The sequence below is a fragment of the Ceratina calcarata genome, unplaced genomic scaffold (genome assembly GCF_001652005.2).
Source record: "Ceratina calcarata isolate Rehan_Ccalc_2016 unplaced genomic scaffold, ASM165200v1 scaffold53, whole genome shotgun sequence".
In the NCBI taxonomy this organism is placed as follows: Eukaryota; Metazoa; Arthropoda; class Insecta; order Hymenoptera; family Apidae; genus Ceratina; species Ceratina calcarata.
The window spans coordinates 575,681-596,878 of NW_017176451.1; the positions used below are offsets into that span (position 1 = coordinate 575,681).

Here is a 21,198-nt window from a genome sequence, read left to right on the forward strand (position 1 = left end):
CGCTGCATTAAGTTGATTAACCTGTTCGCGCGCTTGGAATTTTAGTACTTATCCCTCAGATTTATCCCGCGTACGCTCGGCTTATTTATTTATTTAATCTGTTTTAAAATATTGTTCTCATCATCGTGTCCAATTTGAAGCGGCGTACTAATGGGTCTATTCGAATCTGATCCTGAGCCTGACCCTGAGCCAGGTATGTTCGTTTCCTTTTTTAACAAAACAGATCCTTCGATCTTTTGCAAAATATGTATGACCGCTAGCCGTTTATGACTTGCCCATAAACCAAAGTTAGCATTTTGATAGAATAAGCTGATAAGATTTTTCTGTTATTCGAATAAATATAATATTCTACTTTTGTAGTCATGCATTCTGTTCTCTTTATAAAAATGGAAATTCGGAAAAGGGAAATTGTTAATAAAACATGAATAGATGTATTATGCAGTGGTGAAAATAAAAACACACATACGGCATGAATTCGAGAAAAGAAATTTTTATTGATAACATAGAAGTATTGGAATTATGTATAAACAGCATGTATAAAAGTATAAAAAATAAATACGGCGGTGCAACTCTGAAAATTTTAAGGAGAACGAATCCATGGTAACGCGTTTCACACTATCATCGAGAACATAATTACGATCGCAATGATAATAATGATGATGACGATGATAATAATAATAATAATAATAATAATAATAGTAGTAGTACTAGTAGTAATGATAATAATACAAATAATAATAATAATTGACGTTTTATCTTAATCGTATAATAAATTTCTCTAACACGTTTCCACACATTCAGAAATTCACTGCTTTTATTCCGAACAATAATCGATCGATTAAAAAGAACATTGCGGAGATCACACATTTGTTATAAATAAAATTGAATTCCACGATATGTTTTCTTCTACAATCGCTTACAATACTTCAACTAATTTTCGTTCGGAATATTTTTCACGTGTTTCGTTTAAACTCATGTAATTATTGAAAAAAAGACATTCAACGTTCTAAAATGTTGACCGTACTTTCTCATAACAAAATCGGCATTCCACGAAGGAAAAAATAAAAATATCTTCACACGTGGGTCATGTATTCCTTTCGTTTCATCGTTTAATGGATTTTACACTGAATCGCATTCGCGCAATAATCTTAATCGTGTGCTCTCTTTCTCTCTCTCTCTCTCTCTACTTGTATATATTTAACGTTAACATAATATAATTAAAAAAATCCTGCTGCGTGTTAATCGCACAAAATCTGGTATTATTTCTTGTATAATGCGTGATACTATTTCCTCGCAATATTTTATCAATTCGCAGAACAAGCAAAACGTGATATAAACGTAAAAATGCGAATTTTCAGCGGTGTTTCATTTGAAACTTTATCGAACGTACCCATGTGATGAGAATACTTAATAAAAAACGAAAACAAATAAGATTTTCAACCGCACGGACGCTAACGTTAAACGAAAAAAGTCGCCCTTCTCTCGAAACATCGCTGTTATCGTTTCACCGACTGTTTTCGTGACTCCCATTTAATTTATATGTATTCTCTTTATGGTTGTCAACTGATAACTTTGTATATACGATCGTCCATAATTGTCAGACTTGCAGCGAACACGATTGAGGTCAATCGCGTGTAGCAATATTAGAGATTATTCGAATTTATTCGCACACGTGTCCGGTTGATAAATCACTCAGGTTGTGAAGCGTATTACACACGAGCTTCCCGTTATACAATAACCACACGCAAATGGAACCCGGAAAAAAGAGTGTGAATTATCATTGAAAAATGAAAAAAAATCGCGCTTGTAATTGGTTCCGATCAAAGATACGGGTTAATTAGTCCATGGAACGGTCGTAATCAACCGTGTTTTTCCATTTTTGTCAAATTCCGATTTGGCAAAGTATGGTATATTGCGATCAATTAGTGGATCCGCCCATTATTAATGTATCCCCTAAAATGAAAAGACGAAAAGATCATCTCGCTCTACAATACCGAAATAAACAGACACAAATATTGTAATTGTTATTTAATTTTTGGCTTTTATAAGTGACTGGAGAGCTATGATCTTTTTATCTTTCGAATAGCTTATATATCTATCTAGTTATGTTTGGAAGTTCGATATTCTGGCTAGTTTTCGATCGTCCTTGATCCGAGTTCGTCTTGTGCGTTGCTTTCGTTTATGAAAATATGGCAGTTTCCTTGCTCCTTCAACTGGTTACAACGAACTGAACGCAGAACCAGTATAGACACAGATATTAATAAGGATTAGAATGATTTCGGATTTCAATCATTCACCTGACCAGGCAGTGATCGGATAAATAATTCATTAAAGCGATTGCGATCGATTCTAATCTTTGCTCCCTTATCGAGCTTTGCATTCACACGTTATTTTCCATTCGTTCCTTTATATTTTTAAATAAAAAAAATTTTCCACAACTCAACATCGCTGCGTCGTTACGCGTTCCTTTTAAACTTTGTTCATTAATTTCAGTTCATGTCACGAACATCATCACAGACAACATTGCTTCAGTTGCACTCCAGCCGTAATACGATAAGATTTTCATTCTTCGTTTCCTTTTCTCTCGCTTACATTAGATGTTATCTAATCTCTAAAAATTGTCCAATCGTACTTCGTCTCCTTTCTTTGTTCGCGCTCACTCAGATATATATGTATATAGACATTTTGCCTTTAAATACTCGTTAAAAACGTATTAAAACGTTCTCTGGTTTCTTAAAAGCTCGATATCTTCGATTTCTATCGGTCATCGCAGAGATTCGAAGCAGCTCGGATTTCCTCGTTCTACGAGTACTTCTCCCACTTGATTCGTCTTCTATCCGTGACCGATGTTCCTTGATCGTGAGAAGATTGCTTATTTCTCTCACAGCAACAAGAATCTTCTTCGAGTACTATTGACGGTACTCGTGATATCCTTTCAAACACAACTCGTCGGCTCGTCCTGCGTTTCCCTTACGATTCACGACTCGTCCCGACGAGTCGTATCCACGAATCGCAGACGATTGTCAAAAAATTGCTTCCCAGTCAAGAGAATACCGATCAGGTAAGTCTTCTGATGATTCTTCCAGAAGCGACACGACACACGCGCTCCATCGATTTGTACTATTGTCCACTGCGGATCGCGGACAACGAACGATTGTCACCTGATATTGACGCGAATCAGTGGCGTTTCTAACTCGACTTCGGCCGTATCCTCAGCTCGAGGATCACCTCCAGGCAATCCTAGGCTGGAGCCTGGACCACAGGTCTGTGAATCGGCACAGATATCACGTAGATATCCACCTTTTCGCCGGATGCCTTATCCACGATTTCGCCGTAGTTGACAGAATCGTACGGCGGCGGTGCGAACAGGTGATACGGTGGCGGAGGTGTCTCGGTCACCACTTGTCCGCTGCTGATCACCTCCGTTCGTTGGGCGTACGGAACCGTCAGCGGCCTTCCACCGCGACGACAACACCATTCGGAACAGCTGACGATCAGAAAGAAGGCAACCAGTCCGCCAAACGAACCGATGTACCAGACAATCGACCACGGGTCCAAAGGGTTTTCATCTCCGCCTGGAACAGAAAGAACAAATTCGCCTGTGAAAGAAAACGATAGCATCGTTACTAGGGCTGTTCATTGGTTTCGGGTAGGAATTTTCTATACAGGAGAAGGAGAGTTAATGAAACACTTAATAAAGTGATATCTGAAATAGCGCCCACGAGTCCTATACGTAAATCGAAAGCAGTAGATCACGATGGTCACGTACATTTATGTGTATGTATGTAGAACGGAGAGATGTAGTTATTGGTTTACTCTGATGACGTCTTTCGTTACGGTACCAGCTGGAGAGTTAGTTCACAGCTATAAATTCCTTAATAATTTACGCCAAATCAATGCCGGAATTGATTTAGTCCAATTATCAAACTGCTCACGTCTAACTCACTATGCAAATTACGTTCGACGATCAACGACGATCGTGTACGTCTAGTCAGTTTTCATTAATTACCATAACTAATCGCTCGAAACTCTAAAGTAGGAACGAACGAAGAGGAATACGATATTTCGTATTAATATAGACTCTACCGTTGTTTTAAACTATTCAGAGACCAGAGAGAAAGTAGCCCGTATAGCGTGGATTAAATTTGATCTTCGCTAATTGTAAGACGCCCCTGTATGACAGCAAGCTGTGGGGGTAAAATTAAAATCGCATGGAAAGTTTTGCAGGAGTTCACAACGGTCTTAATGTCAACGAATAAGTTGTCGTGCGCGTGACATTAATAATTCTGGTAGCGATTTTCTGTTAAATACGTAACATATACATCTTTCGCTCAGACATTAATTACGAAAGATTTGTATGCGAATCGACGGTTATTAATTTGTTAACTGTTCGGACTGTTCATTTAGGCAAGATGCTAATAAAATGTTACGTTCGCGAAATTAAGAATTCGTTACGTATGCGTTGTTAAAAGTATAATTGGGATATGATTCATTTGTTGATTTCATCTCTTTCGGTTGAGAACTTTACACTGCGAGGAGCTTTGTTACGCGTATAATTGAAACAGAAGATTTTGAATAATTCATGACGAACGAGGGACTCGAGATACCTGGTTCTACGATTTTTCTAAAAGATATTCGTCTTACTTGAGCTTTTCAACATCGCTTTTAAACAGACTAAATTAGAGGAATTATCGGTCCCATAACAAATATGTACTGACCGTCGATAAATAACGATTAAATCTGATGTCATCCGTCACAAAGAATGTCGTTAACAATGGGGCAAGGACCATATAAGGTGTGGTGGTGTCGCTCAATGTAGTGGAATGATTAACGGTGGCATCAAATTGAACGAGCATTATTACCATTGGTTGCGTTCCCTCCTTTAGTCTGCAGACTTTCTTCTTTCTCGTTCGATTCGGACTCGAACTCGATTACGTAGACCGTCTGCTCGTCGTCACGATCATCGTTTGTCGAATCGTCCGGGTGCTGAGGGTCGTTATTAGCCTTGTGAATCACCTCGTTGCTCTCCAATCGTCGTTGCGCAGTGACATCGTAACTCGACGCTCCGTGAACTGCAATAAGACAGATATCGTTGCATATGCGGTCAACAAATAGGCAAGTCTCATGTAACGACGATAGGACTAGATAATTGAACAATTAGCCCCTGAAGTTAGAGATGTCGCGAATACTTCCGCGTTCTTATGAATATAGGATTTGCTTTTCGGAAGTTGTATTTGGAAAACTTTGAGTAAATCAATTATTGACATTATTGTTATATTTCTTTCAATAATTTGACTGTTTTCGTTTTTAAATTGATTTATCATTTTTGAACCTCTTTCTCATCTCTTAAAATGTATAACGATCAAATATTTCTTTTGATTTATAAACCTTGATACTTTGCAAACAAGAGTTCGTAGAATTTGAGGGACTCCCGGGTACCGTGGTGAAAATCTCACGATAAGAATAATCCAATGTAGATAGGTGCAAAGTTCGTGGTATTAACATAAAAGAAAATTACACAACATCACGAGCTCAGGAACCGATACGACGTAGGCACTTCAGATAAAATCACTTGAAAAAAAATTAAACAAGAGAATAAATGAGAGATAGCCATTAACTGGACGATATGAAATCAGTAAAAATGTTTCACGTGTTCACTCAGTGGGGGGCAATATATCTCATTAGAACAGAACAGAGTCAGATTTGTTTCGTATCTCATCTGCAAATATTCACTAAGATCGTGAGATCAAGCGCGATTCAAGATGAGACAGATTTACGTGACGAATATTTTCAAGTACCATCAATCAGTTCACATCATCGCGTTTAATTTTATAGCGTTCGTCGTAACATCTTACGATGATATCATTAAAAAATGCTCATAAATTTCTTTGGTTTCAGATATACTGGATATTTAAAGTTTAATTATTCTCGTTTCATTGTTACTGACTAGGTATGCTAATAATTTCATATATTTACATATCCACGTGTTAATAACTATTAAAAATTGTGCGGTCCAAATGCTTCCTTCAGCCGACATTGTTAACTATATATGTATAAACATTGAATTATCTGTACTGATTTCATTATAAATTTTCTTGTAAAGAAAAAATATTAGTGCCAAAATTAGGATCGACCTATCTGATCTAAAAATTGTGACAACATATATATTTATCTTCCTATTAGGATTAAAAGCGATCGCAATCGTTATTGACATACCACTTTGGGAATAAAAAAGTGTTCGGCCAATGTCAACATTTTGGAGTGTTAGCACTCTTAGATAACATTGTTTTTTAATAAAAACTAGTGCATTTAATTAAAAAGAAAGAAGTACGAGAAAAAATAAAGAAAAACACATTCGAGGTTGCCCACTTTAAATTATATGCTTCTGACGTACCAGGACGCCACAGTGATACAAAGTTACTTACAAGACGGCATCATCGTTACGAAACTTAATTTCATGCGAAATTACTGCTTGAGATATATGTATGTACTCCCACGGTTCAATACTACATACACAGTTTTGTTTCCCAAATACGCAAGCTCGAGAAAATTAAATTTTTGTCAAGAGTTTGATTAGACCTTAACATGACTAATGACTATGGATTCCTGGACTAAACCCATTGATTTGTAGAACTGTTTCGTCAGATCGTCATATCTATTAGATGATTCAATCTTACATATAGTCAACGTGGTATCACCTTATGGAACGAGGTATCCGCTAGTATGAGGTAGCACCGAGCCACACGTTTTCTCGCGAGTTTAACTCTCGCAGGAGTATGCAATTAAAGCACGAAGCGATGGATCCGGGGCGACCCTTTAATCAGTTTCGAATTGATTATCTTACAAGATTACCGGTTTACGAGACGCAAAGGAGTTTCGTGTTTGCTCGTAATTAGAGTGTGGTTCCTCTGTGATCACGGTTCTTATTGATCTCAAGACAAATATGATCTTTGGTATCCCCTATTTCATTGCTAATTAATATATGCCATTGTAGAGGATTGTAAAATGCGTGCTCAAAGAACGGCATTAAATTGACTTGAATTCAAATTGGTACTCTTGTGCAGTCAGTTTTCAATAATTGGATAGCCATACGGGATATCGTCCGAGGCAGTCCGGTGAAGAAATAATAAAACGAATGAAAATAGGAAAAAGAGTTTGAGATCGTATATGGAGAGGCAAGGCCTTATTCGAGATCTTCAATTTGCCTCACGGTATATTGGGTACGATGCGAGTCCTCGCCAATTTCTCGTCAGGCCATCTCCTGTAATCGTATTCCCGAAGGTCGCCGGTGATTAAGACGGCATCGTGGCCGGGCTATATACCCACATGAAACCGTGGAGGAATGAATCGTTTCGCGTTAAGTGGAGAAAAAGCCTGTATAAGCGATTCTACGTAACGGAAACGAAGGAAAAAAAAAAAGAAGAAACGAAGCGAACGTTTCGTGGATCACGTACGCCTCTTTTCCCTCGAAGGGAATGAAAGCAACCTGAATATGGAAAATCCTCGGCCTTTTTCCTAGCGCTACATAGTATAGCTATCGACGTTGGCACAATGAAAGTTACATAAGCTCCACCTTTGTCCGTCGCGAAAAAAAATCGAATGGACTCTATTTTTATTGGCTTCTGGCCCCATCGGAAGCTTTCGCGCCGGGTCGCTCCATTAAATTCGTGGCGCAAATATGTATGTACAGAATGGAGTAACAAAGATTCAAATATTTTTGCATCGATTTAAAAGATATGACACAGAGAATAATTTTGTTGGATAGTAGGAGAACAATTATAATATTTAGAATTAGATCATTTTCGCGAATGTTTTACAAGTCAATGGATAGACTTCGCGAGATGGTCTACTAAACTTTGTTACTGCACAGTGTATCATATTTACCGGATCATTCCAGAAACTCGACTATCGCATTGTATGTACGTAAGACTAACTACACCGGTGTATGCACACGAGTAATTGTACGTGAATCATTTGTTGGTAAAAAATGTGGAATTTTTTGGACAGTTTTACGATTGAGACCTCCGAAACAACATACACGCATATGTGCATAACGATTTGGAAAAATTGGATTGCGAATATCGCGGTACACCGTGTGCACACAGATTTAGATAACTGACATTCACTTGTCAATGTTTATCTAAGATCATTGCAAACAATTAATATAATGACGGTATTGAGTTATTGAACACGCTGTTACCTGTAAATTTGGCGTTCATTAGTTTTGTATTACCCGCAAGTAAGTATTATACTGAAGTTGAAAAAAATCCAATCCGTAAGATTTTTGCTTTAAATCAAACTAGGTAAATTTAGAGACATGTGATATAATCGAAAGTTTGCATCATACTTGAAGAAAGGATGAATCTGCTAATTAGTCTCTTCCGATTTCTCTTATCTTGTATTTACGCGGGAATGTATATCACGGTAAACGTATTCGAGGAAGAATGCAACGGGTAAACAAGAGAAGCTTATTGTAAAATATAATTCCTGATTTAAAATGAAGATGAGAGAGCCCATCGAATGGATCTGCGGAGTAACGATATCCTTGAGTTGTATGCGTCTGCTTCACACAAATTGGCGATTCTGATTTGCTTAACGTTAATAATTGATTCCTTAAATGTCTTTTAATATAAGTCACTCATTTCTAACGATTTAGGCATTAAATGTATTATCTAAAAGATGAAAGCGTGAGTCAGGGAAGTTAATATACTTTTGATTAGTCTACGTACGATGCAATATATTTAACGTTTCCCGTGATGGGGAAAAAGTTTCGTGTAACATAACAACGGATTTATTTCACGACCATGCCGGAACAGCTACACTTTAAGCGCAACTTCCGTCTCGAACTTCAGTGGGATAACTTTTTGGCGAAAAGTTTATCAACGAGATAGAACAGGGTAATAAGAGGCCGGTATTTCTTAATAATTATGAAACAAATGCATTACAAAGTAGGTTACTGCTCGTTTTAAAGTGATAAGAAAATAGCATTGTTACACGCAGTTTTATGAGTGGTATATTATACCTTTGGGAAGTACACCGATTGAGTTAGCAATTTGCAATATTCCGTAAAAATTAAATGAATCTACATCCTGACTGTGTAAATTTTTATTCTAATGGTAATCGCGAAGATTTATATTTATTAAGAATTAGATTTATATATGATAAATTGATTGATTGAAAAATTGGAAACGCGGATAACGATTATAATCGCATATAGTGCGATTGTTTAGTTAATCAATCCGATTATGTACGGTCCATGTTATCTATCTATTTTTTCTCGACGCAGATGGATCTGTTCGCGATCGTTTGGAATGATGTACGGCACGATAGTTGCGCAACGCATTTGTTGACTGATCAGTAAGTCCTCGTTGACTTCGCTGGTAAAACTGTTTTCTATTGTACTATTCCTGGACGCAGCTCAGTCAGCAACGGTTCCAGCTATGTACACGCAGTTAATTATCCAACCTTTGTTTTGCTACACGTGATAAAGTTTCACTCGACGAACAGTATGAAACACGTTCGAGATGTTCATGGTCAGGCCCCTTGTGTCGCGACTGATCTCTTATAACGATTGACATTTTATTTCCTATATCAGATATTGTACTGTGTAATTTTTTATGAAATGTTGGCTAGAGTTTGTATTCGTTGCATGCATTCTTAGTATATTTTGATATTTACATGGGCGAAAAAGTGTTTGAGCGATTTAGGTTGAAACATTAAAGAAAAATAAGAAACAGGAAGCCAGTTCATTAAAAAGCAATTAAATCGTGCGATAATAAACTAAACGATTGACGCAATCTTTCAATTTACATCCTCTACGAAGCCTAGCAACTTTCATCGAAATTCGCCCTCTTAATTAGTTTTCCTAAATCGATAAGCAGTCGAGTCAATTATACTTATACACGAACCGATAATGCTGTACGACATTATCGTGGTTATCGATGAAAAATAATGTTCTTGAAAGATAAAGTGCACGCTCAGGGTATCGTATCGATCTCTACACGTGATCTCAAATCAGATTTTTAAAAGGGGAATTAGTTTTAATGAATTGTGAATTTCAGTTTTTCCAAAGCTCGATGACTGATCCCTTTTTTTTTAAATGTATTATCATGCTTTCATCATTACTACCTCTGTTTTAAAGGACACAATTTCAGGATGTATCAGAGGAAAAAAAACTAGTCATGCATTGGATATTACATAATCACTCTATAATATACATTTGATAATACATTGGATCCTAGAAGGATGTTTCTTCGAACTGTACTGTGCACGAGTATTAAGTCTCTAATTACTTTTGGCATTCATTGATTTATTTTCTTCACTGTATATCTCTCGTCTCACATCAGAGATACAGCCAATTAAAAATTCATATCGATGTTTGAAATATTTTAAAGTAAATGTCAAACAAAGTGTGGGAATTTTTGGTGATTAACAGATTATTAAATCTCGTATCTTAAATTAATTTTCTTAAAGATAAAACACTTAAAATCAAATTCAATCAGATACGTTTCTAACACAGAATTATTCCACATAAATTGAATTGAAAACGAATCTTGTTATGCTTATCATTAGATTGCGGATTTTTATAAAAAATAAAATACTTATATTAGTCAATTAAAACAATGCAGAGAAATGTAACTTTTATCATATATTCATTGCAATACGTACTTGCTTTTGATATCTTGTACAGATTTATGCATCGGATTTATATTTTGTACGTATTTAATTCTTTCATAAGTGCATAGAATCCGCGATCTGCTTATCATTAAAATCGTAGAGAAGGAATGAGATTTAGCGTGTGGCCCTCTTCGACAACTATACAATTATCTCGAATCTTTGTTTAGGAGCGAGACCTTCGAACAAAGTCTTTTGTTTTTTGAGGCCGAGTCCAGCCCCAGTCGGTGGAACTTGGCCACGGACCAACTTTCATGTTCGCCGTGTATTATTATCGGAAGTATTGTTACCTAGCCTGAAGTGCGCGGCCATTGTTCGCGTGCACGTGAACGGACACAAGAGTCTTGTGCTCTAGACTTAGGCCCGATGCTGGGCTTCCAAGGGACGACCCTTCGGTTTTTGTTTCAAAGAAAAAAAAAAACAAGACCGAGATCTAGATAGCGCATGTTGCACTGGTCCATATTTGCCAAATACTATCGGTAAACCTCAGAATAGATCAAAGTACTCTGAAGCTTAATCGATGATACCCGAGTTTCTACGAAGGCGTAAATATCTTGGGTACGTTAAGTGGCTGGGTCGTGCCCGATACTTTCTTCTTGCGCCATAAGAATATTAAATTTCCCATTAGTAGAATTTCGGCTTATTTCTCAGATCTTTCCAAGAACATCCTTTTACCTTTAAATAATTAGCGTCGTAGTGGAGCATAAAATAATTCAGAAAACAGAAAGCAAGCATAAAAGGTTGGGCTTGTCTCTACTACAGGCATAGCAGATTTTTATTATTACGTGAAGAAGTTCCGGAACTTCGCGGTCAGACACGTTATTCAGAATGAAGACGTCTGCGCTTCTCTGTATGAAGTGGATGTTGTCTGATCTGACTTTTAGATCTCCAGGCGACGATGCAATACTCGCACATACAGAATGCGAAACGCAGATGTTTTATTATCATTCGACGAGCGAACGACTTTGTATTCACGTGGTAATTTTTGCACAAACGGGGACAGTTATTCGACGTCGGGCATTCAGCGACGACCCACACGACTGGATAACGGTTGTCTGGGCCTGTTACACGCTTGCACATAGGCGAGCCAGATCTTCGTATAACTAATATAGAAAGTTTAGCCGAGTTACTGAACCGGTTGACCAAAAATTTAGCAAGTCGAGATTAGGATAATTGACGGTGGTCCTGCACCAAATTTAGATACCAATTTAGATCATATGTATATGACTGACTGAAAGCGTATAATTTAATAACACATCTATGTAACTAGTTATTTAGAGATATTTAATTGTAGATTATGAAATTCATCAAAGGTCTATCTGTGTTTTCATTTTATATCGTCAAAGTTAATCAATATATTAATTATCGCAATTTTCTGATTGTCAGGAAATAATAATAGCAAATGTCCAAATTTTCCGTATAATTAAAGTGTACCTCAAATAAAACAATTGTGCATGGCTGTTTCTTGCTCGACAAATATTTAATACGCTGACGCAACGTGTCCCCGTGTTTGAACGAGCATAGTATCTTTATCCCGCTAATTGCAATTTTTCCACGTGTGACGAAATTCATAGCCACTGGGAATTATAATTATGGATTAAACAAATTGAAATAACTACTGGGCCTTTTAAATCTTTAATTGTCAATTAAGCATCTCATCGCATAAAGTGCATAATTCACGTGTGCATTATAATATTCAATTATAAAGCTGCCGTTGCGTTTAATTCTCCAATTTTATACCCGCGCTTTCCTATTTTATATACTCACTTTCTGACATTCAGGATACATGCGGAAGTAATTTTGACGAGTGTAAATTCGGGTCACGAAAGGTTAAATGACCTACGGTACAATCTCGTTGAACATTTTGTCCCCGTTAATGAATATATATATCACGGTTTGAAACCCTATTGTCTTGTATACGCGTTAATGGAACCAGAGCTAAGAATAGAACTAAACTGGAAATCGTACAGCGTATTGTGCTGATTAAGGGCGTTCATTATCGGCGTCGTTTCCGCTGTTCTAAAATCGAGACACTTCCAGCAAGTCGTGGCTCGTTAACGCCATTGGTAGATCAACGGGTTCTTTTTTTTCGTAGCTAACCCGTTAGTTAGAGCCTCTTAGAAGCAGTTAGAAATCTGTAATAGGCGACTTCGTTAACCGATTTCCATTCCCCTGCTGCAAATTACTTCATTCTCTAATATTAGGTATTTCCAAAATTCATACGCCTCTCTGAGCTCGAAAACTGCCTACATTTGTATACGTGGTTTAAGTCACGTTTTTAAAACGATTTCGATAATCATATTTCTGGTTTCGTCATACGAAGAATTATTAATTATGTCATTAACTTGAGTCAATATCTTTTTACATCTCCGGTAATGGACAGTTAAACATTTCGTCCTAAACAGAAATATCACCAACTTTGATTCTCTTTTCGAAACGAATGAAGTGTAACTTATAGATACCATACTTATAGGTCATTCTCACGTACGCACTTGTAGAATAGTAATATATATTAAATCCCATTTACGAATCTCACATGATAATTACGTTTCATATTTCGCCGATTCTACGGGACTTTACTCGAAGAACAAAGCCATGAACAGTACAAAAGGTTGCGTAAACCTTACGCGGAATGCCGACTGCTTCGAGAACCGAATTAGCGATTAGCGCTAATCCCCGTAATGAGTTCTTGGTAGGCACAAATAAAAGTCAGTGTGCAAAGTCTGTAAGCTTCCCGCAGAGTATGTAAAATGGAAGGCAAGATTACTCATTTTTATAGATCCTCCTCATCCCGAGTCGAGGAAAAATATCTCCGAATGGCGTCTTGGAACGAATCAATTAGAATCACTGGTGGCGTTATCGACGCAAATAATATTGTTGATCTAACGCGCACGATGCTTGAAAGGTACTAGACTCAAAGTAGTTGTGACAATAAATTCGTCACGCGGCTAGTAGAACGAAGGAGGCGATTTGAAATCTTTGGAATTTAGATTGGTATTGAAATCTTCATTATCAGTAAATGTTAGTACAATATTATTCGTTGAAAGAAAACGTGGTTGAAATACGAATGTAAAGATTAACCCTTCAGAAAATTCAGTCATTACATCAGGAGCTAAAAGAGATAAGCCACGGGCATTTTCGTTGCACGTCAATTTATGATCGATGATAAAGCCATGGTGTTATCGCGTTCATTTATCGTGTCGCAATCCGCCCGAGTTGCACATGATTGACGTTTCCACAAATGATTCGTCTTTTTTCTTGTTCAGAGGTTCATACTCGCGAGAGCCGGCTCGGGCTAGGTCAACAGAAGGAAAGTATGAACGAGAGAAAGATGGTTGTAGAAGAGAACGTCAGTGTTTGCCGTGTTCACAGTAAATACTTCACCAATCGTTGGTCTTCTAGATTTTTCGTCGATCAAGTTGCAACACATCTGCGCCCAGTCGTGTATTCTATAGATAGCTCTTCAGAATAATCGAACAGACGCCGTTCTACGCTAGCTGAATTAACGACGATTAATCGGACACCTGAGTAATTCGCGTTTATCGTTCGATCGATCGTTACGACGGATGTAAATTGTGCTAGAATCTCATTCAATGCACATAGTGTAGTTTAGGTTTCGAATTCAAGTGTGCGAAGGGCTTTGATATTCACGATACGCCTGATTAAGTTTGGAGATCATTACAGAGCGGATATTAGGGAAAAAAGAAATTTAGAGATCATTCATTCTTCACGTTTTCCCACGCGGCATCGTTTCGATATTTATTGTTTCTGGTACCGGTTTAGAGGGTTAGACTATTAGACGATCTCGCCCTTAATGCATGCAAGCGCGCATGCAAAGCTTTTCTGCAGCTGCAGCAGTTTACCACAATATCCAATCGAGGTCCGCTGGTGGGTTTAAAAGGGCTACTGGCAGGCTGCCAATAGGGCTGACAGAAAACGACAGGCTCGTTAACGGATAACCGGCGACAATTAAGGTAAACGAATCGATCGGGCCAGAGTATTTAACTACCGCCCCTGGCCCGCGAACCGGTGGCTGCATCCGGTGTAATTAACACGTAAAATCAAATTCATGCGCATTCTCTTCGTCGCTCTATTCCTTCCTTCCTTCTTTCATCCCTTTTTCTTTTACCTCCGTTTTCGGCGTTTGTTTGCACGACGAGCGCGTCCTCATGCGAACGAAACGTAGCGCGTTAATCGATGAGAATCATTGAACCCGGGCGCAATTATCGTAGGATGTAAAGTTGCATAGGTGTGTCCTTTCTCACTTTCTTTTGTGCATCTCGACACGTTCGACGGTTTTATGTTTGCGTAATCAGAAGGTTCTCGATGCGTGAGGTATCTGATGAAATGGAATGACGTATGGGTAAAAGTCAAAGTATTGCGTGGTAGATAAAAAACAGTGTGCATTGTTGCTGGTATTGATCCTTTTACCCTGGGTTATGGACAAATTTTTAACGATTTCGGAGAGAAGAGTAAAAATTGTTGAATTCAGAGTAACCAACTAACAGACGGGAAACATGAGAAATATTCAGGAAAAAGGTACGCCCAGTTTTTATACCGGAAATTCCAAAATGCTTGGATACGCAACTCGCGAGTTCCACTTCTTTCTTCTTGTTCAGGAAAGTCACTTTGTCTCCTTTAAAATACGTACGCTGTACGCTGGGTTTACAAGCGAAAGATGATAATATTTTTGCTCGCGAGTGGTAAGCGGTAACAGATTAGGACAACATAAAACGCGAAACGCGTCAGGGTTTTTAAAACGGGAAATCCGTGACTCGCGAATTACGTGGCAATTTAAAAGTACTCTTTATTCGCGAAATATAATCCGAGTTATGAGAGTCTTACGTCGACATTTGTATACTTTGTAGTGAAAGGTCCCGAGAACATGATGATTTACTTTTTTCGAGCGTTCCGCTTAATTCTCACAGGAACCGGGGTCCTTGAAAATTATCCGAGAAAAGGACAGAATTTCTGATTCCACGAGAGAACGTCTAATGCGAGAACAGAAGCTTAAAGATTTGCCGTCTCTATAACGACATTCACGAGCACATGAATGATTGAATAAGATCATTGACAGACGCCTCTTACATCGAATAAACGTCTCTAGAAATAGCGATCAAACGTCACTTGGTTCCTCGAGTGGCATCGATCGCCACAGAGAGCCATAATCCGACTGTCAGACTAATTTTTATTGCGGCGACTATAATCGTAAATGCTTTATAGGTCTAAAGATAAATCTATATGAAGTAAAGTCGAAGAAACGAACCGTAAATCGTGTAAGTCGTTATAAAATTTGTAATCTAGCCAGATAACGCGAACCGATATTTGATTCGATACAGTTATTTTTATCACAGATATCGTTATCAATAATTCGAATTACGGACTTACTATTTCTCAATTGCATGAAAGCCGACGAAAATTGGACAGCATTCCTTCTCTCGATTGAAGCTTCTGGGTAAAAGCTCATGATAAATGCATATTGACCAGTGGCAACTTCTCAAACCGTATGCCGAGGTGTCACATCTCTTCCTGGCCAACGATCCGCGGAAGTTAAATCTATTTGCCATATAGGCCGCGCGCGATGTGCAATTTCAGAATGAAACGGCCCGTTTGTTGATCAGCCTTTCTCGGTGAGCGCACCGGCTTGTCTATTTTTAACGGGACTTTCATGAAAGAGAAGTCGAACGGTTCAATTTTATAAAGATACGCTCCGACACTTTGAGGGACGCCGCACTCAAAATAGTTCACTCACGTGCTCTTTCAATAGAAGAAACAATGCAGAGTACGAATTAGTAACGAAATGAAATAGGGAAAAAAGGAACAGTTATTTGATCGATGCTGTGCCGTATGCAATTTTTATTAGATTTTATATTTTATACAAGTTTTAGAACCGCGGTAGTCACTGATACTAATAATGATACGTTCAATCCTTTTTTCTTAATACACACGTTTGTACGAAATGGTTGATCAATGTAATTTTCACACTAATTTATACACTTTCGCCGACATTAATCAACTTCGTCGTCCCAGATCTGTCTAAAGATCAACTGTGTTTACGATAACGAAAAATCATCGGATATTACGAATCCGGATATCGCGAATCCGCAACTACGGTTCCATCCACGAAAATCAAACGTTTCCTTTCGATTTATATAAATGTCAATCCTCTCAATATTTACACACTCGCCCGTCTTATCAACCATGCGAGAAAGTCACGTTTGTTTGCCAGAAGCTTCGGAGAAACCAGTTCCTGGGTGCTATTTCACCTGACCAAAGGGAAACGTGTCTCGTTGCGTACGCGAAAATTCAACTGGAGACACCACGTGAAAACACCGCCGGTGCGAGCGAACCCTCTGTACATCGCAATTCTCTTCGTGCAATGTCTCCCAAATAATCATCGAGAACTTTGACAATGTAGTATTAACTCTGCCGGATGTAATATGTATTCGCAAATGTACCTAACACCGCGGCTCTATGAGACGTCGTGTACTTAATAGAAACTGTTCTCACACGAGTTTGTACACTTTCTCCAACTGTTAAGAACTTATTCTCGGTTCATAAGAATTTATAATTTAAAACCGTTGATCAAATATTGTGTGAAACAGTGAAATTTTCCTATTTTCCGTGCTATGATCGCTCTATTTTCATTCTTGATTTGGTTGATCAGTTGAAGCGTGAGTGCGGGACAAACAGAATTTAACAGGTGACTTTAGCCCGACAAGTTAAAAAGCTGAGAAATGATTACGCGTCTAAATATGCATCAACTTTAAATGCATAGATCATTCGTGAAACAATATGTTTGATAATAGTACTTAACAGTTTCCAAACGCAACTTCCAAGCACAAGTTGGTGATCAGCAAATTAAAAAGAAAGACGAATTGTCAGTACCTGGTGCAGGAGCTGCGACAAAGGCCTGGTTCGTCGCGACGAGTAACGAAAGCACCACGAATAAGGACCACGCGAGAACGATCATCCTGAATCGTAGTGATCACTGAGGAGTACCGATAGCGTCTCGATCAGCTTGCCAAACTCCGAAACGGCTGGAGCTTCCACCACGGCTACGGTTTCGCGCACACCTGACCGGTATACACAGGGCGGTATCCGTAATTGTTCCGATAGGTAGGTCAACGTTTGATGTTCTCTCTCTCTCCTTGTGTACGTTTGTGTATAATATACACTCGACGTGCGCACGTGTATAGATGTATATTATCTGGATTAAATGTGTGCGCGTGCGGGATACGTGCGCGTCGGAACGCTCTTAATTTCGGCGTCGCTTAGCTCTCGAACACGTTTCTATGGATGAACCGGGCCGCCGGGCTCAGACTCGGCCTCGCCGACTTCTCCGACCAGTTAGCCAGCAGTGAACTGCTCGTGTTCCTGCCTTGGGCATCGTAATATACATAAAGTCGCCAGATAAGCCGCGGCTGACACCCCACCACGAAGCCGCCCCGTCGCGTCGCGTCGAGTCGTGTCGTGGGTCGGCCCGTTTCCTAGCTCGCTCGCACACTCTCGATACCGACGCGCTTTGAAATCCTCTTCTTCTTCTCTTCGAGGCCGCCTCCCCCTCCTCCGCCACCTCTTCTGCCGCCTTCACCGCCGCCGCACCATCCTCGTCGCTCCTTTCTCAATTTCTGTACCAGCTTATACGAGCACCACGTACCCACGTCGTCGTACACGTGTTCCCGGCGCGGATTGCAGTTACTCCCGAACACCGACTCTCCAAGTGTGCAAAAACTACCGTTCCAAACGGGTTTCTTCGAGGTTTCTTTCAGACTTTTCGACTTTCAATCGTAATTCGGACTTTTACGATCTCGGCTCTCCCTTCGGTGTCGGTGGATTTTGATGGGTGTCAGCTCGTTCTTTAAACTGCAAACTTATACTTTATTTTAAAGCCGTCTTCAGCCGCAGACGCGCCCATGAGAATTTGCAGTCTAATCGTTACACTTAGCATCGGCTTTTTTTCGCTGATGTTGTTCGACACTGGTTTCCGGGATTCTTGAACTTTGAGTCGCAGTCATGGTTCCGTGAATTTTGCTTCTTTTGGTAAACGGTGATCACAGATTTTAAGTTCTATTTTTTGCATTGGGTTTCTTGTTGGAATGTGACTCAGGTAAAACTTTCTGAGAGCCTTGAATGACTGCAGGTGCGAACTTGTTATTTCATCGAATTTCGATAAAAAATGTAAGCTCAAAGATTGATACGTTTACTGCAACATCATATCTGAATGACTTTGATTGTAGCTTATAGTCTTATTGCCGACTTGTGGCAATCGTTAAGTCAGTTCTGTAATGTACCATAGATTTATGCAATTCGTACATAATTATATATTATTGTTTTACAAGTATCTAGATGCACGTAGTGTTTAACTAGGAAGGATAAACAACACTATTTCTATTTTTAACCGCGAAGGATGATCCTCATAGAAAACAAGTTGTAAATTTTAGTCCTGAAGAGAAAAAGTAAACTTAATGGGAAATTAATACCCACTCGAGAATATATTGAGAATTTGCTACTTCTAGTTCCTTCGAAGCAAACATATTTTTTCAAATTATTCTAATTGATCCTTACTCGGAAAACTTTAATAAATCAATGAATTCTATGATGGGAATTGATGATTAATCGTAAGGATGTTCATTAATAATCGAACATCAATGGGCGTATTAAGGAAATCGTAACTTGGAAACGCTTAACTGGCACGTGACAAAGATTCTTAATTATGTTGTGATGGAAAAACCGTGTGACGCGGCACGTAGTACATATCACAATCACTACTTACCTACCTACTACGAAGCGCCAATTACGCGACTCCTTTCCTTAGCACTGAATGAATGCGTTTCTAGGAAACGTCAAATTCATTCGCGAAAACAACGAGATGTTGGAAGAAGAAAATCCATGAGTCACCACCAGGAAAGAATGCAACACCTTGCAAATAAGAAAGAAGAATTCGAAGATGATATTCGAGGTAACTTCCTTGAAACACTGCTGAACGATGACGAAATCAAATTTTGTTCCTACGCAACGCGAGAACAACAAGCATCTCGAACCTTTAATTAAGTTCCTATCGCGAACAGTTCCATTATCTGTCAATTATACGCTAGCGACCGGCGGAATAATAAGTCGATTCTAGAACGTACTCAGATATTGTCGAGAAAAATCGTATTTATTTTTATACCGCTTTCTACATTGAGAAGAGATCTAGATACATATAAGAAGATCGAATGACAATTCGTCATGTTTAAACTTTATCGCTTCCCTCATGCACACCTGCCTCTGTTTCGCAACTATGATATTATGTAAAAATTATTACGACTGGTCGTTGATATTCAACATGAAATTTTCAACCGCGATATTCGAAGATACAAACGTGGGTCTAGAAGAATGCGAACGAAAACGTGACCACGAAAACACGACCAGCACCGACGCACAAGCGCTTCACGATCTTTAGATAAGACTAGAGTAAAATAATGCTCCCAGCGGCTGTGTACAATGCAACTTTGGTTGTGTACGATACGTGAAACACAGAGCGAACAACGAGAAGTGCACAGCGTGCCAAGAATTACACAACCGAATGACTCGATAGACCTAATGTTCGAGTGGCTGTAAAGATCATGTGCAGTCGCTTTTATCCGCCGTTTTGAGCATCCTAAGCAGACGACTGGTAGGTCACTGGGAGTACCGGCCGATTATCATAATACCCGGCCGCAACAACCTCTCTGAGACTTCCCATTCCCGTCGGGATAATGACGCCGAATGCCCTCCGCGCTGGATGCAAATTCAGTTTTCTTTTAAACGACTTCAAACGACTCGTTACCCTTGGTTTTCTGCGATTATGCGAAACCGCGTCTCATCATCGAGCTCGTCGTTACTCGTGTAATTGAGCGAACGATCGAGAGGCTAAAAAATAAGACGAATGAATTCCGTAACGTTGCTGCCGCTTTGTGTCAGTCGATTATTGCCAGGCTTGTGCCGTGCCAAATCCGAACGTTAAGTAAACAGGAATCGCGGGATAAATGTCGCGTGTCCGTGCGATATATACCTACGTACAATTGCTCGTAAAAGTGTTCGGATACTTAGGTAGAGAACTTTTACGAATATATCGTACGCGTTATATAATCTTCTTGATATATGACTATAATGAAACATGACTTTATTGGCAAAGTTCGAAAGAAATCTGAAAATATAGGTGAGTTACGAGAGTTCTGTTGGTAACGGTTACTACTGTATTAGTAATTATACAGTTTACTGTTATATTAATGAATGCGCGTCTCACGAATTTCGCAAATTCTCGTTCCTCTAGATATCCGTTTGCTCGTTTTTGCCACTCCGTCGTTGAGACGCTCGCGTCTACTAAATCTGAGATGTCACCGCACGTCGAGTTGCAGTAAACGAGTTGTATTACCATAATTTCATCACTAGGTCGCAGATTATAGCCGCGTTTCTATCCCACTAATTCCACGTTAAATATTTTCGCCGGGATACGCGGCCTCCTTCCGGGATTTAATCCCACACTGTGCAAACGCGTTA

At 39.0% G+C, this 21,198-nt stretch overlaps 1 protein-coding gene across 1 annotated transcript; it reads right to left on the minus strand.

Moving 5' to 3' along the window:
- Window positions 1-474: 474 nt before the first annotated feature.
- Window positions 475-20,241, minus strand: LOC108628633 (uncharacterized). Its single transcript, XM_018030704.2, has 3 exons — window positions 17,563-20,241; window positions 4,863-5,072; window positions 475-3,575 (listed from the first exon to the last, which is right to left on the minus strand). Exons 1-3 carry the CDS (start codon window positions 17,645-17,647, stop codon window positions 3,241-3,243), a joined length of 630 nt encoding a protein of 209 aa, XP_017886193.1. The 5' UTR covers window positions 17,648-20,241; the 3' UTR covers window positions 475-3,240.
- Between the last annotated feature and the right edge of the window lie 957 nt (window positions 20,242-21,198).

What these genes read in the sequence shown, in the direction of transcription:
- LOC108628633 (XM_018030704.2), bottom strand. Translation starts at nt 17,647, where the DNA reads ATGATCGTTCTCGCGTGGTCCTTATTCGTGGTGCTTTCGTTACTCGTC. An exon ending in TGTCGCAGCTCCTGCACCAG is followed by an intron (nt 5,073 to 17,562) that starts GTACTGACAATT and finishes GTCTTATTGCAG; the next exon opens with TTCACGGAGCGTCGAGTTAC. An exon ending in AGGAGGGAACGCAACCAATG is followed by an intron (nt 3,576 to 4,862) that starts GTAATAATGCTC and finishes TTTCTGTTCCAG; the next exon opens with GCGGAGATGAAAACCCTTTG.